At 43.1% G+C, this 27,751-nt stretch overlaps 1 protein-coding gene across 1 annotated transcript; it reads right to left on the bottom strand.

Moving 5' to 3' along the window:
* Positions 1-1,196: 1,196 nt before the first annotated feature.
* Positions 1,197-26,525, bottom strand: LOC141056981 (chemerin-like receptor 1). The gene is made up of 2 exons (XM_073553457.1): positions 26,482-26,525; positions 1,197-2,372 (listed from the first exon to the last, which is right to left on the bottom strand). Exon 2 carries the CDS (start codon positions 2,353-2,355, stop codon positions 1,246-1,248), a length of 1,110 nt encoding a protein of 369 aa, XP_073409558.1. The 5' UTR covers positions 2,356-2,372; positions 26,482-26,525; the 3' UTR covers positions 1,197-1,245.
* Positions 26,526-27,751: the final 1,226 nt, after the last annotated feature.

Raw genomic sequence — 27,751 nt, 5'->3', positions numbered from 1 at the left:
CAGGCACCTGTACAGTATGCACAACAGACTGTGAGTAAAGCTTTGGAACTACATGCCTTGGTGTCCTCCAGTTATTCCTGCGCCAACACACTCAGCACTGCTACATCTCTGTGCCTGGCACTGCACCATCTACATCTCTTCACTACCTCTCCATCTACACTGCCCTGGGACTACAGCCCTACCTGTGGAGGGCCACAACATAAAAGCTGCACCACACCATGTGTCCCAGAGGATCTGTCTGCAGCGTTGGCTTAACATCTTCATTGCCGAACACCACAGGTGGCGTCACAAATCATTAACTCATAAACTTTAATCATCATCCACACGTTCAACATTTCCCTTTTACAATGGATGCCCAGGGCCACGGATCGGGTCACAGCTACCGTGACATCTCCCATTGATACCAACGGGCCTGGTACCGAGTACCCCACCAGCCCTGGCGGGCAATCCAACTTGGCGGAAATACATAACAGAACAGGTTGTCCAGGCTTTTCACATAATCTCAGTGCATATCTAGGCTGCAGAATGCTGACAATAGGTAATTTACCTTCTGTGGCTAGTCTGCATGGTTTCCAAGATATTATCTCTTGATCTCTTGCTTCGAAGATAAACGTCCGGGGGGGGTGTTCTGGCATTGAAAGGAGAGCTGGTCGTTTCCTCTTCCCTCACTAGTTTCACTTTCCATAGATCACTGTTCAGCGTGTGGCTGGGGGAGGAGCAGTTGGGTGGTCTGCTCGCAGCCAATCACAGCCATGCCATTAGTTAACATGCATAACAGGATGTGCCCACACTTCTTGGGATTCCTCATTGGCTGAATAAAATCAAACTGGCTCATTGCATTATGGGAACTTCCGGTTCCGGTATTCGATATTCTAAAAGTATCGGAACTCAGCATCGGAACTCCGATACCGCGAATATCGGCCGATACCCGATATTGCAGTATCGGAATGCTCAACACTAATAATCATTATAAAAACTGTGAATTATTTATTGATCTGTGTTTTTTAGTGTTTTGACTGTTCCATTTTCCCAGCATGTCTAAAGAAGATGTATCCTCTGCCAAACACATTCATGGCCACTATTATTCCTATGTAAAATCGAAAGAATCAAGTTTTGCATATTATTACAATTTGAAAAGCAAAACAATGGAGGATGCCACACAGGCTCTTTAATTTGGTCACAGATGGGTGGCGATCATTTTATGGGAGCACAGTGGATCCAAATAATACAGTGCAATGTGTTAATTTATGTGTTATTATTTCTGATGCTACTTATGAAATCAGAAAGTCCCATTTGCATCCTCCCACCAGTCAACACATACACAATTGGGTTGAAGCAGGTATTTGAATAGGCAAGAGTGATAAAGAGCGGCATGAATGTGAGGACATTGAACACGCGTATGAGGTTCATATTGAGAACAGCGATGTATAACACAGTCTCTGCGATGAACAATGGGGTCCATGTTATAAAAAATACCAGAATGATAATGAGGACCATTCGATAGAGCCTGTGAGTATTTATGGTCTTAGATCTTCTCACATGCATAACTATAATTATATTACAAACTATTACAATACCAAGGGGAATAAAATATCCAATGATTAAGAAAGGAACCACCATCATCTTAGACGTACTTATCAAATGATTCCACAAACTAAGCGCCTCCTCACCACCACAACATTTGTCGGATGAGCACTGTTCAAAGTAGGGTCGGAACTTGGTGTAGATGTTAGAGGCTAAGATGTCACTTGTAATGTTCTCACTAGTCACATTATATCCATTGTTGACCACTACAACAACAAAGCTTTTACTGCCAATGTGACTGCATAGTTTGACTTCTCCAATCTTCACCTCACCACTATAGTAAAGCATTGGGACACTGCACACTACTGTAATAATCCAGATTAAAGCACAGACCCAAAAAGAAACGCGTTGGGACATGAATTTGAGGTGGAATATTGGCTGAGCTACAGATAACACTCTGGCAATATTTAAGGAGATAAGAATTAAAACACTGGCGTACATATTAGCACTTATAGAGAAAAGAAACAGTTTACAAATTTGTGGCCCAAAAATCCAGTTGCCTTTAAGAACTGCAAAGGCATGAAGGGGTAAGGTAAGGAGAGTGAAGAAGTCAGCGAGGGCCAAATTCAGAAACCAGTATTTAGACTTGTTTTTCTTCATGACAAATCCAAGAAAAAATATGACAATTGCATTTCCCACCAGTCCCACAAGGAAGATCAAGATGTCCACCACAAAATTGAAGTACTTGAGGATAGATGTGTAAGCTTCAAAATATTCGATGAGAAGATGGATATCCTCAATGGAGTAACAAAGTCCATGGAATAAAGACATGTTTCCCACGTTAGGCCCTAGAAATTGAGCACAGGCATTCGGTTAGAGTCAGGGTCTGCGATAACAATGTAATCAGTTGCAAGAAATTGTATTCACGTCCTTTAATATTTACTTAGTCATCAAGAATCCATGACTTACCAGTGATCAACAAAAAGTTTCCCACTGCTGCAAAGTCTATGGCACTAATGAAGATAGATGGGTGCAGAGCTTGGCTATTTTCATATCTATAACTTCATTGGCTTTGAATAGAGCAACAGGAAACATGAAAATTCTGCTGCTTCAATCAACCCCCACTGATCGGCAAAAATGGGAAACTTCTTTTGTCCTCTGTCTGCAAGTCGACATCCACGAGCAGTTGAACTTCATTTCATGTATGTGACCTGCCACTGCATTCAAAGTCATTAACAATGAAGATGGCTTCTCCAGGCCAAAGGGAGAACCAAGGAAAAGCAAAGAAAACAAGCCCCTGTTGTGGCGATCAGTGGTTATTGAATAAATTGGCATCTGCACTGCTCAAAGTCAATGGAGATGAAGATGTCAAGATGCTACGTCTGTCAGAGGCCACAGGCTCAAAAAGGCTACCTCGGACAGACTTGACACCAGCAACTCCATCTGGCTGATTTCAGAGGAACCTCGACCTTCACCCTTTCTCATCTGTACTGGGATCTAGTCTTACAACAGGAGCCACTTGATTGCTTCCACAGAAGGGCTGCTGTCTGGAAGAGCGAACCAGAGGTAGGAAGGGTTACCAAACAGGGCCAAAACTGAGAATTATGTCATTGATAAAATCATGAGACAAGCTGGAGCTCAAAATTCAATCCAGAGTCAAAACACGGGAAATACAAGACAGTACACAGGAGTCAACAGCAAAAAGCAGCCGACAGCACAATGGAGGATTGGATGCCAGTTCAAAGGTTCATGGACCCAAATGAACAATAGTCCAAAATAAGGAAGAGGAACAGCATCCGGTCTGGGTGAAAAATTGTATCAAAAATTTATTCTGCCAGTATAAAATACTACGTTTCGGCCATATTGTGGCCTTTTTCAAGTATAGCATAACAGTACATATGGTGGCCTTTTATAGTGTGGCACAGCCAATCACCATCAAGGTAACACCCATCACAAAGAATCTATACATAAAATACATATAAATACATCCATCAGTTACGTGTATATTCAATAACACAGCTTATCCAATCGTTAACAATGATAATCATAATCATATTAATGATATTACAAAAACGTCTCATATATAAACATCAATCCCCAAATCTGCCCACCAATGGTCGTAATGCATCAAAGGTATCCATAGAAATAACACACCAATCCCTTGCAATAATACATATCCATATATGAACCGCCAATCCCTAATCACATAATAGTGGCGCCAACCCCAATGGACCAATCCTGAGTGGACTCACAAATCCCTATATCGGCAGAGTTCCCTCTCCCCACATGACAGCATCAGCTAGAGCCAGGTCACATCAGGAGCGAAGCCTGATGATGCGCGCTACAAGGCCACAGCGAGCGCGCCGCCCATCCCAGCCCAGGCCCGGTCACGTGAACACTCCATCACCGAACACCGCGCATGCGCGGTGCTATGTGAGGAATCAGCCACGCGACCCGCCCACAGGGGAGGACCGCGCACGCGCCGAGGCCCAGAGCGCGCGATCACACGCAACACTCCTCCGTAAAACCCGCACATGCTCTGGTAGCTAAAAGCAAATGTAAAGCCACATTTAAATAATGAGTCCACACGAATAGACCAAAGATGCTCCCAAAAAAAGACATTTAGAATCAAAAAACCACATCCATGGTAAATTTAATAATATTCCGTACTTTATGGGATTCATAAATGTTGTATATTATATAAGGAGCAAAACTGGGATATTTACAAAAAAGAAAAAAAGAAAAGGAAAAAAAGAGAAAAGAGGGCACGGGGAAAGGCAGGCAAGAAACAACGACAAAATTCAAAAAGGACAACATCCTCTTCATGATTTCAGGACTGTTCAGTCCCCGTGTCCTCCACTCTTTCAAATGTATCACCTATAAACACTAAAAATAAAAAATATTTAATTAAAAAACATAATAGCCACATAAATAAATATATATCCTAACAAAGAATAATGGCACAAGATAAGGGATTAGGTGACACAAGTATGCAAATTGTAATCCAAGTTCAAACCCCTTGGTTGTAACGTATCAAGAATAGATATCCATCTCAACTCCTTTTTTTTCAGCATCTTAACCCTATCACCCCCACGTCTTAATACAGAAACCCCATCTATCACTCTAAATCGTAACTGATTCACTGAATGTCTGCATTCTAAAAAATGCTTCGGAATCGGCAAATCCACTAGTTTAGTCCTAATCGTACTCTCATTGTTAACGATTGGATAAGCTGTGTTATTGAATATACACGTAACTGATGGATGTATTTATATGTATTTTATGTATAGATTCTTTGTGATGGGTGTTACCTTGATGGTGATTGTCTGTGCCACACTATAAAAGGCCACCATATGTACTGTTATGTTATACTTGAAAAAGGCCACAATATGGCCGAAACGTATTTTATACTGGCAGAATAAATTTTTGATACAATTTTTCACCCAGACCGGATGCTGTTCCTCTTCCTTATTTTGGACTATTGTTCATTTGGGTCCATGAACCTTTGAACTGGCATCCAATCCTCCGTTGTGCTGTCGGCTGCTTTTTGCTGTTTACTGTTTGGACTCTGGCGGGCTTGCACCGGATTGAATATGGAAACTACTAATCCAGAGGTGGGTGAACTGGATACTGCTATGATTTTTTCCTATACAGAGGATGATGCGATAAGAATTTTATCTGGAGCCCGGACAGATATGTCCTTTTTAAATAAACCTACTGCTGATATGCTTAAAAAGAAATATGAAACAGAAAGAAGGAAATGCATATCGTATGAATTGCATGCTACTACATTATGTGAATATTATAAAGTCCGTAGGATTCCACGTGGTTTAAGACCGCATTTGCGTCCTACATTGCTTGCAGATAATTCACAATTTTGCAGCAGGTTTGAGTCTATTACAAACAAATTTGCATTTGATCTAATGCTTCTGAATGTTGAGTTTCTTCATATAGAGGTGGAGTCTGTGAAGAGAAACATTGTTGATTTGGAACAGCAATTAGCAGCTGAATTGACAACACAGGAGGTGGACTTATTTAAATCCCAGTTGGAGGATAAGTTGATGAAATATCGAGGTGATATAGAAAAAATGAAACGTACGAAATGGTTTCGTGATGCTGATGATTACAGATCTGGTCGTGTGTTTTCATGGCAGATGGGTCAGCACAATACTCCATACTCTAGGAGAGATCGACCTTTGCCAATGCGTAGAAGGAGGAGACCACCAGTTAAGGATCAAAGATTTGGGTTCACTACCGCTGAGTCTGATTCATCGGATGACTCTAATATGGGTGCAGCATCTTCATCTTCTACTTTTTTAGGAAGAGACAAGTTGGACAATATGACAAGAAAAGGAGGACCCGTCGAGGAGGTAGAAAGCATAGGAGAAAGAGGAATGTCACGCAAAGCACCAATGCGAACGAGGAATATGGAGGTGAAAAAGAGAACCTAGCAACACAGAGGTACTTGGTGGTAAATATCTCGTCGTGTGTGTTATCTGAAGTGGACTATGGAGTATTATCTAAGGGACTGTCGTTTTGTCCCACAAATTTTCCTGATTGGTTTGAAATCGAGTGTGACTTGTTCTCTTTTTTTAGGAGACTACGACTGGCGTCCTTTTTTTCTGACAAGGAAGAAAAATCATGTATAATTAATGATGATGATAAATCTAGTGGTTTCACGCTCCAGGGTGTTGGATTATATAGTAAGAGTAATTTTCAACCACCTGTTAGGAATAACTTTGTTGAATCATATATTCAGTTGGTTGAAAGAGATATTGCACAATTGAAAGGGGAGTTTTGGGGTCAACATAGGGGGAATCTTACATACTCTGAAAAACAGGCATTGGATAATCTTTCAAAGAATACTGCTATTACGATAAAAGCTGCAGATAAAGGTGGTGCGGTAGTTGTTATGGATACGGACAAATATAAGATGGGGATTCTTGGCCAACTTTCTGATACTGCGGTGTATGTTAAATTGATGAGTGACCCCACCCCTCGCTTTTTGAGCGAATTACGGCTTTTGGTGGATGAGTCCTTGCTTAATGGACTCATTGATCAGAAGCTGTCTGAATATTTGGTAGTGGATGCTCCCCTGACACCAATATTATATACGCTACCGAAAATACATAAGAGTTTGGAGAATCCACCTGGGCGTCCCATAGTGTCTGGGAGGGGGTCACTATGTAATAAGGTTTCGATTTTTCTTGATAAAGTATTACGACGTTTTGCTACCTCAGCACGGTCTTATATTGTGGACACAAATGATTTTCTACAAAAAATCAGTGACGTTAAGGTTACTCCTCACATGATACTTGCATCCTTTGATGTGGTTTCTCTATATACATCTATTGAGCATGATAGGGGTTTGGAGGCCGTCGATGTGGTGCTGACAGGCTCGGACATGGCATCAGAGTGTGCACAGCTGGTCCTAGCACTGTTGGGTTTCATCCTCAGGAGAAATTATTTTCTCTTTGGGGATGATTATTACCTACAGTTGCGCGGTACCGCCATGGGGTCCAATGTGGCCCCAACCTATGCAAACATCTATATGGCGGTATTCGAGGACCGGTATGTGTACAATTCCACCCACTGGTGCCATGTCCGGGCCTGGTGGCGCTACATCGACGATATTTTTTGTATCTGGGATGGTAGTCTGGAAGATCTTCTTGATTTTCAAAATGAATTGAACAATGTAATCTCTGAGTTGAAGTTTACACTGACCTACTCTTATGATCAGGTCCAATTTTTGGATACGTTGGTTTATAAAAAAGATGAGTTTCTATATACCGATCTTTTTATAAAAGAGACAGATAGGAACAGTCTGTTGGTATTTGATAGTAATCACCCAAGACGGATGGTGGAGTCACTACCATGGAGTCAAATGCTATGTGTACGGAGGATTGTTAAAGAGTATGATAAGTTGGACCTAAGATTGGATCAGATGTGTACAAAATTTATTAATAGGGGTTACCCGATGGATCGAGTTAATTCTTATAAAGTTAAAGCTCAAAATATATCGGTAGAGGATTCTAACCGTAAGCAAATTAAAGGGCCTAAGAGACGAGTTCCTTTTGTCTCAACATATTTTCCAGTTAGTGGCAGGATTGGAGGTATCTTGAACAAACATTGGAGCCTCTTACAGAAGGGTCTACCCCAGATATCAGAATTTGTGGATAGGCCATTACTTTCATATAGACGTGGACATAATCTTAAAGATAGATTGGTAAGGTCAGACATTGGTTCATCAAAAGTTAACATACAAAGGACAATATGTCCTCCGAAGATGGGCAATTTTCCATGTTTGGGATGTGCCTGTTGTGGTAATATGTTAAAAGGTGACAGTTTTAATCATCCTCGAACTGGAAAAAAGTTTTCTATCAAGGAGAGGTATACGTGTTCGTCAAGTTTTGTGATTTACCTAATTTTGTGCCCATGTGGGCTTATGTATATAGGAGAAACTACTATGGAGATTAGGGCTCGCATTAGTAAGCATAAGAGTACGATTAGGACTAAACTAGTGGAGTTGCCGATTCCGAAGCATTTTTTAGAATGCAGACATTCAGTGAATCAGTTACGATTTAGAGTGATAGATGGGGTTCCTGTATTAAGACGTGGGGGTGATAGGGTTAAGATGCTGAAAAAAAAGGAGTTGAGATGGATATCTATTCTTGATACGTTGCAACCAAGGGGTTTGAACTTGGATTACAATTTGCATACTTGTGTCACCTAATCCCTTATCTTGTGCCATTATTCTTTGTTAGGATATATATTTATTTATGTGGCTATTATGTTTTTTAATTAAATATTTTTTATTTTTAGTGTTTATAGGTGATATATTTGAAAGAGTGGAGGACACGGGGACTGAACAGTCCTGAAATCATGAAGAGGATGTTGTCCTTTTTGAATTTTGTCGTTGTTTCTTGCCTGCCTTTCCCCGTGCCCCCTTTTCTCTTTTTTTCCTTTTTTTCCTTTTCTTTTTTTCTTTTTTGTAAATATCCCAGTTTTGCTCCTTATATAATATACAACATTTATGAATCCCATAAAGTACGGAATATTATTAAATTTACCATGGATGTGGTTTTTTGATTCTAAATGTCTTTTTTTGGGAGCATCTTTGGTCTATTCGTGTGGACTCATTATTTAAATGTGGCTTTACATTTGCTTTTAGCTACCAGCGCATGTGCGGGTTTTACGGAGGAGTGTTGCGTGTGATCGCGCGCTCTGGGCCTCGGCGCGTGCGCGGTCCTCCCCGTTGGGCGGGTCGCGTGGCTGATTCCTCACATAGCACCGCGCATGCGCGGTGTTTGGTGATGGAGTCTTCACGTAACCGGGCCTGGGCGGGGATGGGCGGCGCGCTCGCTGTGGCCTTGTAGCGCGCATCATCAGGCTGCGCTCCTGATGTGACCTGGCTCTAGCTGATGCTGTCATGTGGGGAGAGGGAACTCTGCCGATATAGGGATTTGTGAGTCCACTCAGGATTGGTCCATTGGGGTTGGCGCCACTATTATGTGATTAGGGATTGGCGGTTCATATATGGATATGTATTATTGCAAGGGATTGGTGTGTTATTTCTATGGATACCTTTGATGCATTACGACCATTGGTGGGCAGATTTGGGGATTGATGTTTATATGTGAGACGTTTTTGTAATATCTTTAATATGATTATGATTATCATTGTTAACGATTGGATAAGCTGTGTTATTGAATATACACGTAACTGATGGATGTATTTATATGTATTTTATGTATAGATTCTTTGTGATGGGTGTTACCTTGATGGTGATTGGCTGTGCCACACTATAAAAGGCCACCATATGTACTGTTATGTTATACTTGAAAAAGGCCACAATATGGCCGAAACGTTGTATTTTATACTGGCAGAATAAATTTTTGATACAATTTTTCACCCAGACCGGATGCTGTTCCTCTTCCTTATTTAGTACACAGGAGTCAAGTCACAGACAGCCTAGGTCTAGCTGAACTAACTAACAACTGGCAGCTAGAGACTGTCTTTTGGGATTTATATAGAAAGGAGCTCATCTGTTGCTACTAGCAGAGAGCTAATTACCTACCAGCTTACTGCAGCAAAACACAATAGTATAGCAAAGGAAGAACTAGTCTCAAATCTAAAAACTAAACACTAACAGGCTACAAGCATCCAGCAGTGATCGTAGTGTTATTGCAGCACTGCCTAGTAACCAGGGCAAGGGTTACAGCAGTACTTACAGACATGGACATTAAAGGAAAACAACGGGAGTTATCACTCATGCGCTGCTAAGATAGAATCATTAAAATAAAAACATTTATTAGAACAGGTTTACAAGTCTGTCTGAATCATATTTTACATTGGTTATGCATAGTAGATAATTGCCTTTATATATCAGCATATTAACAAGCTCTGCTGCTTTTACCCTACATACTGGACTCATTTTTCAGAAATTGGAACAAAACTTTCTGCTACCTGAATTTTTCAATTTTTTTTCCATTCCATTTCAATACATGAGGTTTCAATATAGTGTAGGAAACAACTAAGGTGGGGTACGAGGGTTTTTTTGTTAGGCATAGCTCCCCTTTGAGTAGCCCTTAAAAAAATGTCAGTCAATCCATTTATCACCTGAACATGCTGTTACAACAGTAAGAAATAGTGTCTTCAAGTTCTCTATATGTCATACAGAAAAGGACTACCAGAGAGTCATTTTGAGTCCAGAAAATTCATAATACTCAATCATGTGTCATAAAAGACCAAAGTAAATGATCAATATCTTTATTTCACAATTTAAAAATCACCAACAATAATTCACAGGTTATAAAATGTAGATAACACAAGAACAGGCGGGCAGCTCCATAACCATATATGCAATGGTAAGCACCATAATTATGGACTAACAAATTGTCTACTCATGATATGCATATGAATTTTACAGTAAAAGTGCATAATAAATCATATCATAAATTGACAAATAAAGTAATACAAAGTATATGTCCATTAAAGCAAGGCTAAGGAATAGGGCGATAGCGTTAGAGTACAAAAACTCAAATATAGATTATCAAGAAGTACTGTGCGGCTTATGTAGTAACTCACAAAGTGTGCCTATGAAGGAGCAACATGCAAAACAGAAGCCGCGGAGACACCATCACGTGTTTCTCAACGCAAGCAATGACCAGCCAGGTCTTTGCCCGGGAAGGAACAACCACGGGAAGGGCAGTCACCAATGAAGGAAACCACCTATGCCAAAACACGGTATCCATCCACATACAGCTGTTTCGGGGTATTGCCCCCCATCAGTGTGGAGTAGGAAACTGGCTGGTAGGAGCAATGCCTAGTAAAAAGACTATGAAGAGGAGGATGAATGAACTCATGGAGATCAACATCCGACACTGCGGAGACACCATCACGTGTTTCTCAACGCAGTGATTCTAGAGCACTGCCCCCATCCCTTATGGGAAATATGTAAAACATGCAAAACAGAAGCCGCGGAGACACCATCACGTGTTTCTCAACGCAAGCAATGACCAGCCAGGTCTTTGCCCGGGAAGAAACAACCACGGGAAGGGCAGTCACCAATGAAGGAAACCACATATGCCAAAACATGGTATCCATCCACATACAGCTGTTTCGGGGTATTGCCCCTCATCAGTGTGGAGTAGGAAACTGGCTGGTAGGAGCAATGCCTAGTAAAAAGACTATGAAGAGGAGGATGAATGAACTCATGGAGATCAACATCCGACACTGCGGAGACACCATCACGTGTTTCTCAACGCAGTGATTCTAGAGCACTGCCCCCATCCCTTATGGGAAATATGTAAAACATGCAAAACAGAAGCCGCAGAGACACCATCACGTGTTTCTCAACGCAAGCAATGACCAGCCAGGTCTTTGCCCGGGAAGGAACAACCACGGGAAGGGCAGTCACCAATGAAGGAAACCACCTATGCCAAAACATGGTATCCATCCACATACAGCTGTTTCGGGGTATTGCCCCTCATCAGTGTGGAGTAGGAAACTGGCTGGTAGGAGCAATGCCTAGTAAAAAGACTATGAAAAGGAGGATGAATGAACTCATGGAGATCAACATCCGACACTGCGGAGACACCATCACGTGTTTCTCAACGCAGTGATTCTAGAGCACTGCCCCCATCCCTTATGGGAAATATGTAAAACATGCAAAACAGAAGCCGCAGAGACACCATCACGTGTTTCTCAACGCAAGCAATGACCAGCCAGGTCTTTGCCCGGGAAGGAACAACCACGGGAAGGGCAGTCACCAATGAAGGAAACCACCTATGCCAAAACATGGTATCCATCCACATACAGCTGTTTCGGAGTATTGCCCCTCATCAGTGTGGAGTAGGAAACTGGCTGGTAGGAGCAATGCCTAGTAAAAAGACTATGAAGAGGAGGATGAATGAACTCATTCTAGAGGGATGGGGGCAGTGCTCTAGAATCACTGCGTTGAGAAACACGTGATGGTGTCTCCACAGTGTCGGATGTTGATCTCCATGAGTTCATTCATCCTCCTAGGCATTGCTCCTATTCCTGTAGTGAGGTCAACCTGACTGATGGATCAGACCCTGCGTCTCATGAGTGTGTGGGGGTGGGACATCCACAGCGAGACGTCATGTCCGGCGTCAAGGGGCGGTGGATGGGGAATAAATTATTCCATCCATCACACACAGTACCCGCCCCTTAATGACGCCATCGGCGACTCCCACTAGAGGACGGCCGTCCGCACACACTTCCCGCAGCGTCTACAGAGACCCATCATGCATTTGGAAAAAATAACTATGGTCATATATTTCTTCTGGGCAACAAAAAGGACACCAAAAATGATGCACATATATTGGACAATACAACATTAAAACATCGCTACAAAGACATAAATTATGTAATACAAGTCTTATCCAAGAAAAATTCTTAAAAAAGCTCATAAATAATCACACAGAAAAATCATTACGTATCTAAGACAAGTAGGTATATCATCCAATAACACATAGAATCAAAAAAGCAGGAGATTCTTCAAGAGAGATATCCGTGTGACATCAAAAGAGCCTTGTTGTATGTGGGGATTCAAAGAGGCGCAGGTTAGTGCTGAGATGACATCCGCTAATGGGAAAAAAGAATTAAAAAACACAAAGACACAAAAATTAATAAAAAATGTTAAAAAATCCCATGAGCAAACAGATGAACCACATTGCAAGCTAAACAGAAATGAAAACACATACACAAAAAATTCCATCATAAAAATGATGAAAAACTCAATTTTTCATTAAGACCCAAGGGGGTCATGGTATTCAATCTGATGTTCCATTTGCATTCAAGCTGCGCCAACCTACGCTTCAAATCACCTCCTCTATTACCACCATGTATACGGTCAATCCCTCTAATTTTGAGGAGAACCGAATCACAGGAGTGGCGCAGCCTGAAATGGCGGGGAATGGTCTTCAAGGACGCAACATCTACCACAGTCTGGGCTGCCCCAACGTCCCTTACATGTTCCCTAATGTGGACACATAGTTACCTAGATGTTAATCCTATATAAATCAGCTTACAGGGACATGTTGCATAATAAATTACATAATCACTACTACATGAAATATATTCCCTAATCTGAAAAACCCTAGTGCCATCAGATGTGCTAAAATCTTTGGCACGTACCAAATTCCGACAGGCCAAACAAGAACTACAAGGAAAACAGCCTTGAATTGGCTTGCCCATATTAAAACGGAAAAAAGGTTTTGCCACGTAGTGGCTCTTTACTAACATGTCCCTTAAATTACTGCTCCTTCGAGCAGTTTCCATATGTGTCTGGAAGTGCATTGGGGCGCGACAATGCACTTACAGCTGTGATGAGTTCAATGGGGATATTATTATATAGTGCATCGTGGTCAGTATTAATTATTGGATATATGACATATAACTATGTTTGTGACAGTTACTGATAACAGGGTTTTATGGCAGGCACTCATGTAGTTACTGTGGCTGTCACTTTATTAGAGGCACTGTAAGCTGTGGTTATTAAGAGGGCATTATGGCTGTCACAATTAACCGCTTCCCAACATATGACATACAGTTATGTCATATACCTGGTTCCTGACTTTTATGTGAGCTTGTAAGCCGAGCCTACATCTTTCTCGGCAGCTGATGGTTAAATTATTCAGTCGCTAAAATTAAACTTTTCTCCATTACGGCGAACATAGGTAATATTTATTAACAAGTTGTTTGTTTTGCAAGGCCTCTTTAAAGAGGTGGAGATGTGGCTCATAAGTGGAGAAAGAAGCATATTTCACTGATAAGACATATTACAAAGTTTCTTATATTTACAATTAATTTATTCAAGGTTTGTTGAAAGCATGACCATCCACTCTTGTCACAGGAAGGGGGGAATCCTAAAAGTGTGCAGTACATGTCCTGTGAGAATTCAATAGCATGCAGTCACCTACAGTGACTGCAGACCTTTCATCTCAGGCCTGAACAAGCGCTTTAATTATAAAATGAAGCACCGTAGCCACTCCTAACAGCGTGTAATATACTCACTTTCAGGATTCAGAAATGGTATTTACCTGCGAAACATAGGGATAATCTGGACATACATACCACATTATTTAATATGTTCCGTAATCTGAATGGAAGAGCAACTGCAGGGAGAAAATGAAGTTATAATCTTCCTGCAGCCGTTTGCTTTCAGTCATTGAAGAAGTCCTGGAGGTATGACCGGTCAGCACTGACAAAACAGTAAGCCTGCTGTAATCACTCACCCTACCCCCTGAACGACAGCCTGCTCTGCGTCGGTGTAACCACTCTTACACGTATTGTGCAAAACATGACTAACAGGGTATTCTCTCATAAATTAGGATTTTGGTAATTAAAGGGAATCTGTCACCCCTTTTTTGAGATATCATATAATGATATCATTCATTTGTGTGTCACATAAGGATTCTCTTAGTACTTTTGCTTCCCCCTGACCCCGCACCTTTCATGCATAAATACCTTTTTTATATCGGTTCAGATGTATGTAAACTGCCGCTGTCCGGTCCGCTGGGCGGGGCTTATTCACCTGCACCTCCCCTCCCTGTCTTGCTCAACGCATTTCTTCTTGTGTAGAGCAAGACAGGGAGGGGGGAGCAGGTGAATAAGCCCCGCCCAGCGGACCGGACAGCGGCAGTTTACATACATCTGAACCGATATAAAAAAGGTATTTATGCATGAAAAGTGCGGGGTCAGGGGGAAGCAAAAGTACTAAGAGAATCCTTATGTGACACACAATTGAATGATATCATTATATGATATCTCAAAAAAGGGGTGATAGATTCCCATTAATTAAATTGATCATGTGAATTAAAAAAATCTTTCTGAAGTGGTTGCATATTTATAGGCTTAATGAATTGTCCCCCATATTGGATTAACTCAAGAGATAATTATTAATCCATAGACTTCTCTAAAGCAAACACATGAAGTTGAAGAGCAGTACGAAATTAGAAAAACATGTGTCTGCCATAGCATCTCATAAACGTTGTAAAAGTAATTTTTGTCTTTTAAAAATATTTCTTAAAACAACATAATGATGCTGAAAACCCTAACAATTTCTAAATGTGAAGAAACAGAAATGCTCCTTCAAACAAAGCTCATCTCAGAGACTGAAGACTGGCTCATGGAAAGTCTACGAGTATCTTTTTAAAGGGAACCTGTCAGCAAGTTTTTCCAAATGTAAAGTACAACCACCACCTTTACGGACACTTTTTCAGCATTGTACTAAGCTATTTGCAAGTTCCCAATCTTCTCTGCATAGCACAAAAAAAACTTTTATTGTTCCCACATACAGTGCGGTCCTGTTCATCTTTGGTCTTGATCCGGAACCTCCTCTATTCTTTTCATTCTCTACCCAACCGAAGAGTACAGACCCCAACCTCGGAGCTCCGAGCTGACGATCTGGCCAATTACTTCAAAGAAAAAATTGACCAGATTTGACAGAAAATTATCTCCAAATCCCCTCATACCATGCACTGTCCTCCCTCCCCCACTGTATCTAGCTCACTCTCTGATTTTGAACCAGTCACAGAAGAAGAAGTAAGCAGGCTCCTTCCATCTTCTCACCCAACCACTTGCACCAGTGACCCATTTCCGTCACATCTCCTCCAGTCCCTTTCCCCTGCTGTCACCCCTCACCTAACTAAAATATTTAACCTCACTCTCTCTTCTGGTATCTTTCCCTCCTCATTTAAGCATGCCATCATACATCCACTACTTAAAAAACCATCCCTCGACCAAAACTGTGCCACTAACTATAGACCTGTCTCTAATCTTCCCTTCATCTCTAAACTCCTAGAATGTCTGGTCCACTCCCGTCTTATCCGCTATCTCTTTGATAACACTCTTCTTGACCCTCTCCAATCCGGTTTCCGCTCTTTACACTCTACTGAAACTGCCCTCACTAAAGTCTCTAATGATCTACTAACAGCTAAATCAAATGGTCATTACTCCATGCTAATTCTCTTGGATCTCTCTGCAGCATTCGACACTGTGGATCATCAGCTCCTCCTCACTATGCTCCGGTCCATTGGCCTTAAGGACACCATTCTCTCCTGGTTCTCCTCCTATCTCTCTGACCGCTCCTTTACTGTATCTTTTGCCGATTCCTCCTCCTCTCACCTTCCCCTTACTGTTGGGGTCCCCCAAGGATCGGTTCTAGGCCCCCTCCTCTTCTCCTTGTACACTGCCCCTATTGGTCAAACAATCAGGAGATTTGGTTTCCAGTACCATCTCTATGCTGATGACACCCAATTATACGCTTCTTCTCCTGACATCACGCTAGCTTTTCTAGAAAACACCGGCGATTGTCTAAACGCTGTGTCTAAGATCATGTCCTCACTATATCTGAAACTGAACCTGTCAAAGACAGAACTCCTTGTGTTTCCTCCCTCTACTAATGTACCTATACCCGACATTGCTATTTCTGTGTGTGGTTCCACTATTACTCCCCAGCAACATGCCCGCTGTCTTGGGGTCATACTTGACTCCGAGATTTCCTTTTCCCCCCATATTCGATTACTGGTTCGCTCTGCACCTCAAAAACATTTCTAGAATTCGACCTTTTCTTACTTTTGGCTCTGCAAAAACTCTTACTGTTTCTCTTATTCATTCTCGTCTCGACTATTGTAACTCTCTTCTAATCGGTCTCCCTCTTACCAAACTCTCCCCTCTCCAATCTGTCTTGAATGCTGCAGCCAGGATCATATTCCTCACCAATCGTTACACCGATGCCTCTACCTTGTGGCAGTCATTACACTGGCTACCCATCCACTCCAGAATTCAGTATAAACTTATTACCCTCATCCACAAATCCCTCCATGGCTCAGCACCACCATACATCTCCTCCCTTGTTTCAGTATACCACCCTACCCGCGCCCTCCGTTCTGCTGATGACCTGAGGTTAGCATCCACAATAATCAGAACCTCCCACTCCCGTCTCCAAGACTTTACATGTGCTGCGCCAATTCTTTGGAATGCACTTCCCAGGTCAATACGATTAGTCCCCAATCCCCACAATTTTAAGCGTGCCCTGGAAACGCATTTATTCAGACTGGCCTATCGCCTCAACACATTAACCTAATCTATCCCTGTGTGGCACAGCCAAAATTTTACCATAACCAGGTTCCCCGCATCATGTTCCCACATGCTTTATGCATCCATTAGCCCTCTGTGTCTGTACTGTTACACACTTAACATTATGGCTGGTCCATACAATCAGGGCAGCTGTTACAACCCACCTTTCGTGTTTCCCCTTTTTTCCTCATAGATTGTAAGCTTGCGAGCAGGTCCCTCACTCCTCTTGGTATCTGTTATGATCTATGTGATTATTGTTATGCTGTAATGTCTATTGTTTGTACAAATCCCCTCTGAAATGTAAAGTGCTGTGGAATATGTCGGCGCTATAGAAATAAAATTTATTATTATTATTCCCCAAATCACCATCCTCCTTCCATACTTCATGTGAATGCCGTGCCCTACATCATCCACACAGTGTCTCCCAAGTTTGGGAATTATTCTCTATCTGTGAAATAGGAGCTAGCTTCCTGTCGCTGGAACCCCTACTGATCCCAAGATCTGGGACTCTAAAGGTCCCTGTGTAGATGGAGCAGTGTTCAATCATGTGCACTGTTGCTCCATTTATTCTTAATTTGATTACTCAAAACCAGCCAAGCGCAGCACTTGAACATCTCCAGCAGCCTCATTGGGAATGAATTAAAACAGTGAGTATGATTGACCTCTGCTTCTTTCAAACTGGGCTTCTCAAAGCCCTGGTTCTCGGGATCGATGGGGATCCCAGCAGTTGAACCCCCAGTGATCAGAAAGTGTTCCCCTATCCAGTGAATAGAGAATTAACTTCCAAACTTGAGAATATCCCTTAAACCCAACCTTTTCTACTAGATTAATTTTTTTCAAGGCTTAGCTAAGTACTTTTGTCCCATCATTTTTGCACTTTTTAGGTGTCACTGCACCAAGACCGCCACCATTCATAACCAATCACATGTTTCTATCATATGTCAACAGTTTTTTTTAAATTACAGTAACCCTTTGAGGGGTATGTCCTGTGGAACATATAAAATATTCAATAGGTGGTGAAACATGCTTGGTGGTCGAACCACTTTGCCTGAGCCCAAGGAAGGACTGAAGGGGCAGGACTAAGAGTTTCATTCAAACTGACCTCGGATGCACAGCAGCATACAATACCAAGAAAAAAGGAGAGACAATGGAGGTGGTCTAGGAGATACTCCAGGACTGACCCCCTAGGAACTGGTAGCTGGGATGATCCCAAGGAATGCAGGCAGGCGCTGTTAGAACATGGGTACTATGGTTGTAGATGGGACTGGCTGGTGTGAAGATGGGCACTGGCAGGCTGGACCGGTTGATAGACAGGTGGGCGGGCACGACTGATATGCTGGTTGGTAATCAGATATATGAGCACTGGGACCTAAGAACTAACAAGAGTGTTAGGAATGGTATTGCGCAGACACCTCCCACAGAGTGGAGGTGCCTTAAATAATAAGTGTTCTCCAGCAATTGACTGGGGGCACTTTAGAACGGTGCACACACTGTCCCTTTAAGATGCTGTCCCTAAGCACAGTGCCCAGGGATATGTGAGCAGTGGGTAGACTCTAGGCAGCCACAGGAGGATGAAGATCAGGGAGCGGGACCGTGGCGGTGAGTATGTTGGCTTCTCTGCTGGGGAGAGGAGGCAGAGAGCAGAGACGTCAAAGACATTACAAGTACGGCAGGTGCAGGACGGTGGTACTGAGATCGTTGGTGACTCTGCAGAGGCGCCGACGTTGTATGTGGCACTTTTATTTATCTTGAGAATATAAGACCTTGGTGTGCAATATCATGAATAGAAAGGTTCCTGCTCATGAGCACATCTCTTCATTTGTTTATAGTGGAGCTCTGAATATTGCAGAGCATGTGCAACCATCTATCATTTTCTAACAGCGCTCACCGTTGTCCTTGTATTGTATGAGTAGGTCTTAGATGTTCCAAATGGGAAAACATCAACATACCGCAATCATTCTAAAAACTGTGAACTTTTCATTTACCAGTGTTTTTGATATTATGACTGTTGCATTTTCCCAACATGTCTAAAGAAGATGTATCCTCTGCCAAACACATGGCTTAGACTTGCATGGCCACTATTATTCCTATGTAAAATCGAAAGGAAAACGTTTTGCATAGTATTATCATTTGAGAAGCAAAATAATGGAGGACACCACACAGGCACTCATAGAAGTTGGCTTTAATATGGCACAGATGGATGGCGGTCATTTTATGGGAGCACGGTGTATCCAAATAATACAGTGCAATTCGTCCATTTATGTGTTGTTACTTCTGATGCTACTTATGAAATCAAAAAGTCCAGCTTGCATCCTCCCACCAGTCAACACATACACAATTGGGTTGAAGCAGCTGTTTGAGTAAGCAATGGTGAACAAGAGTGGCATGAATGTGAGGACATTGAACATGAGTATGAGGTTCATATTGACAACAGCGATGTATAACACAGTCTCTGCAATGTACAATGGGGTCCATGTTGTAAAAAACACCAGAATTATCATGAGGACCATTCGATAGAGCCTGTGAGTATTTATGGTCTTGGATCTTCTCACATGCATAACTATGGTTATATTACAAATTATTACAATTCCAAGGGGAATAAAATATCCAATGATTAGGAAAGGAACCACAAACGTCTTAGAAGTAAACATCAAATGATTCCACAAACTAAGCGCCTCCTCACCACCACAACATTTGTCGGATGAGCACTGTTCAAAGTAGGGTTGGAACTTGGTGTAGATGTTAGAGGCTAAGATGTCACTTGTAGTGTTCTCAGTAGTCACATTATATGCATTGTTGACCACTACAACACCAAAGCTTTTACTGCCAAAGTGACTGCATATTTTGACTTCTCCAATCTTCACCTCACCACTGTAGTAAAACACTGGTACACTGAACACTACCGTAGTAATCCAGATTAAAGCACAGACCCAAATAGAAACGCTTTGGGACATGAATTTGAGGTGGAACATTGGATGAGCCACAGACAACACTCTGGCAATATTTAAGGAGATAAGAATTAAAACACTGGCAAACATATTAGCAGATAAAGAAAAAAGAAACAGTTTACAAGTTTGTGGCCCGAAAATCCAGTTGCCTTTAAGAACTGCAGAAGCATGAAGGGGTAAGGTAAGGAGAGCGAAGAAGTCAGCGAGGGCCAAATTCAGAAACCAGTATTTAGACTTGTGTTTCTTCATGACAAATCCAAGAAAAAATATGACAATTGCATTTCCCACCAATCCGACAAGGAAGATCAAGATGGCCACCACAAAATTGAAGTACTTGAGGACAGATGTGTAAGCTTCAAAATATTCGATGAGAAGACGGATATCCTCAATGGAGTAACAGAGTCCATGGAATAAAGACATGTTTCCCATGTTAGATCCTAGAAATTGAGCAGATTCAGTTAGAGTCAGGGTGTGTGACTGGCAATGACAAAACCTCTAAAAGAAATATTAGGGTGAAAGACAAAAAACAAACCAAGAAAAAGAAAAAAAAAACTAAAAAAATACCTTTTAATTCAATAATTAAAACATCACAATAGATTATCCAAGAAAGCACAAGAGAGCTAGGGTCAAACAAGTATCCAACACAGAAATGTCTAGGTAGATACGTTAGATAGGGGGGAACCGATCTCACCCTAATGGGCCCTACCACAAGCCCTACGTGACTGCGGAGGTTGGCACCCTAATTGTTGATGATGTGGCACCCCCGCTCAACGTCGGTAGCCTTAAAAGACCCTAGACCACCCTAAACACAAAAAAAGTGGGATACACAGAAAAAACACGCACACTCACATAGACAACTGAAAAAAAGCCCCTAGTGGGGAGACATGAATTGTCTCATTTGAGAATATGAAAATGCTATTGTGCTGTAAACTTATCTCGAAGTCAAAAATATTGCTGTATCGTAGACTTATCTCAGAGTAAAAAATGCTGAAAATGCAGCAGGATAAACTTATCTCGTAGTAGAAAAATGCTTGTATGCTGCAAAAAGACAGACCATAGGGTGAATGCCCACAGCAAAAAAAGCTGTCAAGAATATATTATTATATAAAAAAGGTATGCCTCAAAAAAAGTATACAGAAGTATCTATCCCTTTAGTAAATAAACCACAATATTAGAGACACCTTCAGCATTTTTTACCAACGTTGAGCGGGGGCGCCACATCGTCAACAATTAGGGTGCCAACCTCCGCAGTCAGGTAGGGTCTGTGTTAGGGCTCATTAGGGTGAGATTAGTTCCCCCCTTTCTAACGTATTTACCTAGACAATTCTGTATTGGATACTTGTTTGACCCAAGCTCTCTTGTGTTTTTTGGATAATCTATTATGATGTTTTAATTATTGAATTAAAAGGTATTTTTTAGGGTTTTTTCTGTTTCTTGGTTTGTTTTTTGTGTGACTGGCAATGTAATCAGTTACAAGAAATTGTATTCACATCCTTTAACATTTACTTAGAATCCATAACTTACCAATGATCAGCAAAAAGTTTCCCACTGCTGCAAAGTCTATGGCACTAATGAAGATAGATGGGAGGAGAGCTTGGCTATTTTCATATCTATAGCTCCATTTGCTTTGAATAGAGCAACAGGAAACATGAAAATTCTGCGGCTCCAATCAAACCCCACCGATCGGCAAAAAATGGGAAACTTCTTTCGTCCTCTGCAAGTCGACAGCCACGAGCAGTTGAACTTCATTTCATGTATTTGACCTGCCACTGCATTCAAAGTCATCAACGATGAATATCGCTTCTCCAGGCCAAGGGAGAACCAAGGGAAAACAAAGAAAACAAGCCCCCATCGTGGCGATCAGTGGTTGTTGAATAAATTAGCATGTGCACTGCTCAAAGTCAATGGAGATGAAGATATGAAGATGTTATGTTTGTCAGAGGCCACAGGTTCAAAAAAGCTACCTCGAACAGACTTGACACCAGCAACTCCATCTGGCAGATTTTAGAGGAACCTCGACCATCACCCTTTAAACTTTGTACAGGTATCTAGTCTTACAACAGGAGCCACTCGATTGCTTCCACAGAAGGGCTGCTGTCTGGAGGATCGAACCAGAGGTAGGAAGGGTTACAAAACAGAGCCAAAGCTGAGAATCATGTTAGTGAAAAAATCACGAGACAAGCTGTTGGTCAAAATTCAATCCAGAATCAAAACACGGGAAATGCAAAACAGTACACAGGGTTCAAGTAACAGAAAGCCTAGGTCTAGCTGAACTATCTAATAACTGGCAGCTAGAGACTGTCTATTGGGGTTTATACAGGAAGGGAGCTAATTACCTATCAGCTTACTGCAGCAAAATACAATAGTATATCAAAGGGACAACTAGTCTTAGCAATATGAAAGCTAAACACTACTCACTACCAGTGTCAAGCAGTAACCGTAGTGTTATTGCAGCACCACCTAGTGACCAGGGCAGGTGTTACAACAGGACGTACAGACACGGATGAAACAGAAGGTGAGCTCAACTAACTTCTACAGTGCCATAGACCAAAACCAGGCTAGGAGAGAACCAGGCAAAAACAGGGGACATGAGTCCTCCATTCTACTATCCATCTATCCAGTGTCTGAATAACAGTTTCCACTGGATATGTTCAATAGACAATTGTCTATAGATCCAAGTATATCAACAAGCTCTGCTGCTTTTACCCTACATACTCGACTCATTTTTGAAAAATTGGAACAAAACTACCTGAATTTTTCCATTTTTTTCCATTCCATTTCAATACATAAGGTTTCAATATAATGTAGGAAACAACTAAGGCCTGTTTCACACCTACGTTTATCGTGTCAGTCGGCAGCCGCCAAAAAGGTGGAGAACGGATCAGTGGCCGATGAAACACCAATGGGAGCTATCGGACCATTGGTGCGCCGAGATTTGCCGATATGGGAATGTTAAAGGAACCGCGCTGAAAAAAAAAATACCGCCGATGTATCGCGATCCGGGAGCCGAGAGCGGGCATCTCGCGGGATCTGGGAGGACGTGGTAAGGAGAGAGAGAGAGATGCTCCAGCAGTCAGAACAGGATTTAGGGTTAAATCTCCAGCAAGTGGGAAAAATGCGGATCCGGTCACACAAAAAATGTTGCATTGTCCGTCCAGTGATGTCAGCGGATGCCAAAATTTTGGCGGATCAGCAGAAATACGGATGCAACGGACGACCGTCAGTCAAAATCCGCCGTTAATGCAAGTCAATAGGGAAAAAACGGATCCGCCAAGAAAAATGGCGGATCCGTTTTTTAGGCAAAACGGAGGATTTTGACTGATGGTGACAAACGGATGTGTGAAACAGGCCTAAGGTGGTATACAAAAATGTTATGAATGAGTCAACGAGGAGGAAAAAACAAAAAGCAAGCTAAGCCCAGAAAACCGGAGAGGTTGGTAACTAGCGGATTGCAGACCCCTGATCCTATCCACAACTAGCAGTACCCGTGGAGCGTGCCTACGGTGATCCTAGACACCTTGTCACGGCCAAAGAACTAAATAAGCCTAAAGAAAGAAAGGGAAAATCTAAACTGCCCCAGAGCAGACCCCAAAGCAATAGACAGCCCCCAACATGTATTGTCGGTGAAACAAGATGAAAACACAGACACAGGTAGAAAGATAGGCTGAGCAAATGATGGGGCCCTCCCTAACTAGAAAGGACAGGAAAGAAAAGCTGCTGTCTGCAATCACGCAAAAAACCCTGCCAAAAAAAAATGTCCAACACGTCTGATAGAAAAAGGCCCTGAAGTTGCTAGACTTCAAATCACTATATCAGCACTCAGGTATATTCTGAAGACAGAGCAAAAGAGATCAACTGATCAGAGACAAAATGGAGATTCAGCCCAGTCCCAGCCATGGCTGGCTGAACACAAAAACTAAGTAAACCAGACAAAAACTCATAAGAACAATAGCAGAGAAAACTTAGCTTTAGGAAGGCAGGAACCAAACTGGAAACCAGGAGCCACACTCAGGAAAAATCACCAGCAAGAAACTTGGGAGTTGGCTGCCTTAAATCCAATCAGAAACTCCTGATGTCCAATCGCATTCCTCTTCCTCAGGTGGCCGGTCTCTGCCATTTAGATCAGCTTCATTACCTCCCTTCACCAACAGAAGGGAGTCCAGATAGAGAACTCACTACTCCTCTGTCAGCACAGCCAGCTCCACAACCCTCACCAGAAGCCAGAGGCAAACCCAAAAATGAGCTCACAACACAAAAACTTTATTAACCCCTTCCCAACATATGACAGAGTTGGTCACATACCTGGTCCCTAAGACAATAAACATGGAAGACCACCCCATGAGAAGCACCAGGTGGCTTAATTGTTACAATGAAAAGTGGGGGATTATCCTCTCACCTGGAAGGGTTTTGCACCCCTGCACAACTCCGGTAGGGGACGTCTCTGTGTACTCCTGCCCTGTAGCTCCGGGATCGCTCCTGTGCTGTGCTTTCTCATGTGGTCACGTGGACCCAAGATCCAGTGACCTGATGCCACTTCACAGGATGTGACGTCACTCTAGGTCTTGTTGCCTGGATATAAACGCTATAGCTCCAAGCTGCTCCAGCCACAATCCCCCAAGAGGAATATCAACTTTTTTGGAAAAAATATGTATGTGGTCAATTTAAGGCGCTCTATGGCTATGGAGCACACTGCAATGGATTAGTGGTAAACAAACCTTTTATTAGACCACTCTGCGTTTTGTTAGCGGACCACTACCTTCCTCAGGTGGATTTACCACAAACACCTGAGGAAGGTAGCGGTCCGCTGCTGAAACCCGAAATGCGTAGTGGTCTAATAAAAGGTTTGTTTACCACTAATCCATTGCAGTGTGCTCCATAGCCATAGCGCTCCTTAAATTGACCACATATACCGTATATTTAAAGAAATATACAGTATATATACCTGGTTCCTGACTTTGATGTGGGTTTGTAAGCCGAGCCTCAGTCTTTCTCGGCAGATGATGGCTGAATTATTTTAGTCATCATCTGCCTCTAACAGTCACTAAAATTAAACTTTCCTCCATTCCTGAGAACATAGGTAATTTTTAATAACAGGTTGTTTGTTTTGCAAGGCCTCTTTAAAGGGGTGGAAATTGGCTCATAAGTTGAGGAAGAAGCATTTTTCACTGATAACTGATAAGACATTAAAAAGTGTCTTATATTCCCCTTTACTATTGATGTATTCTAAGGTCGTTGAAAGCATAATGTACATTTATATAATAGAGAAATGTTAGTTTTTTCAATATTAAACTAACATAAAACTCATGCATCTATTACAGCATGTATGGAGAGGACAAACTATTGGAACACACAGTACAAGACCAGCAATTAGGATTCCTAATGCTCCCAGTTCTATAGAATTGTATTTCCCACCTTCCTTCCTGCGGTCACCATCACTCATCATGTTCATTAGCTAAAATATAAATAAGGCCGGCGTCACACTCAACATATAAAAAATCGGTCCGTTTTTCACGGATGAGAATTTCACAAATATTTTATGAACAGTGATCCGTATGTCATCCGTGTGCAATGCGAGGATGCGATTTCCTCGCATCTAAGCGTCCGTGTGACATCCGTGTGGCATCCTTTTGGCATCAGTATGGCGACATTTTCTCGCCAGCTTGCAAAATGGACATATAATCGATCCCAATGGCAGGTTAAAATAGAAAAGAAAGAACAGATAAATACACATAGAATATATATACTCTGCGCGACCTCCGTGATGTCAGTGGTAGACACGGAGGTTGCGCAGAGTTTCCGCTTGACCTGAGGTGAACTCAGAAGCATGGGAAAATGTTCTGAAACTTTCCCACGCTAATCAGTTCATCTCCGGTCAGCCTGGGCACCTGCGCAGACAGGTTTCCATTCATTTCTCATAGGTTTACAGCCGAGCCGGTAGCATTATCACTGGTCCCGGCTGTAAACTTTTTAACCCCTGCAGATGGATTGCAGTGGGGGACATGACTGAACGGCGAAAAGTTATGGATATTGTTTTTTTTTTTATTACAGGAGAACGAGTGCTTCGATTGGATTGGCTGTGTAATAAATTAGGTCAAAAACTGTGTGTCATTATTTAATTACTATATACTCGAATATAAGCCGAGATTTTCAGCCCAAAAAATTGGGCTGAAAGCAGGCCCGGATTGGCAATATAACTAACCGGGCATTTTCCCGCTGGGCCGCTGTCACATGGGCCGCGGACGGCAGCGCCCGATCATCTGGCCGCTTGCCAGCTGCTGCGGCCACTGTTGCTCCTGCCGCCGGCCCTCTGCGGGCACGGCGGTGATAGTTTCAAGTTCCTCCCGCACTGCAGGGAGATAAGCCGCCACGCACCCCCCACGCACCCCATCCCCCAGCCACTCACAGCGTCGCACTCGCTTGCCTGCTCGCTCTGTTCGCAGGACCTGTGATGAGGTCACAGGAGAGGAGGAGTCAGGGGGTCACATGATCAGCAGGAGCCTTTGTCCAGACCCCCGATCATGTCACCCCCTGACTCCGCCCCTCCTGTGACCTCATCACAGGTCCTGTGCGCTCAGCCTTGCCTCTACCGTCTGCAAGACTCTGCTTTGCTGTTGTCATGGTGCTGGTTGAGGTATGTATGTGTGGGGTCAGGAATTACAGTGTGGATGTAGAAGAGCTGTGTGTGTACGAGGTGTACAGAGCGGAGCCGTGAGTGTACGAGGTGTACGGAGCGGAGCCGTGTGTACGAGGTGTACGGAGCGGAGCAGTGTGTACGAGGTGTACGGAGCGGAGCAGTGTGTACGAGGTGTACGGAGCGGAGCAGTGTGTACGAGGTGTACGGAGAGGAGCCGCACGTGTACGAGGTGTACGGAGAGGAGCCGCGCGTGTACGAGGTGTACGGAGAGGAGCCGCGCGTGTACGAGGTGTACGGAGAGGAGCCGCGCGTGTGCGAGATGTACGGAGAGGAGCCGCACGTGTACGAGGTGTACGGAGAGGAGCCGCGCGTGTACGAGGTGTACGGAGAGGAGCCGCGCGTGTACGAGGTGTACGGAGCGGAGCCGTGTGTACGAGGTGTACGGAGCGGAGCCGTGTGTGTACGAGGTGTACGGAGAGGAGCCGTGTGTACGAGGTGTACGGAGAGGAGCCGTGTGTACGAGATGTACGGAGCGGAGCCGTGTGTGTACGAGGTGTACGGAGAGGAGCCGTGTGTACGAGGTGTACGGAGAGGAGCTGCGCGTGTACGAGGTGTACGGAGAGGAGCCGTGTGTACGAGGTGTACGGAGAGGAGCCGTGTGTACGAGATGTACGGAGCGGAGCCGTGTGTGTGTACGAGGTGGAGCCGTGTGTGTACGAGGTGTACGGAGCGGAGCCGTGTGTATGAGGTGTACGGAGCGGAGCCGTGTGTGTGTACGAGGTGGAGCCGCGCGTGTACGGAGCGGAGCCGTGTGTATGAGGTGTACGGAGCGGAGCCACGCGTGTACGGAGCGGAGCCGTGTGTACGTGGTGTACGGAGAGGAGCCGCGCGTGTACGAGGTGTACGGAGAGGAGCCGTGTGTACGAGGTGTACGGAGAGGAGCCGTGTGTATGAGGTGTACGGAGCGGAGCCACGCGTGTACGGAGCGGAGCCGTGTGTACGAGGTGTACGGAGAGGAGCCGCGCGTGTATGAGGTGTA

Source organism: Dendrobates tinctorius, unplaced genomic scaffold (assembly GCF_039654945.1).
Source record: "Dendrobates tinctorius isolate UK_male_01 unplaced genomic scaffold, ASM3965494v1 ptg000202l, whole genome shotgun sequence".
NCBI lineage: Eukaryota > Metazoa > Chordata > Amphibia > Anura > Dendrobatidae > Dendrobates > Dendrobates tinctorius.
Note: the sequence above shows the minus strand (reverse complement) of the source record. Positions and strands in the feature narration are given on the sequence as shown.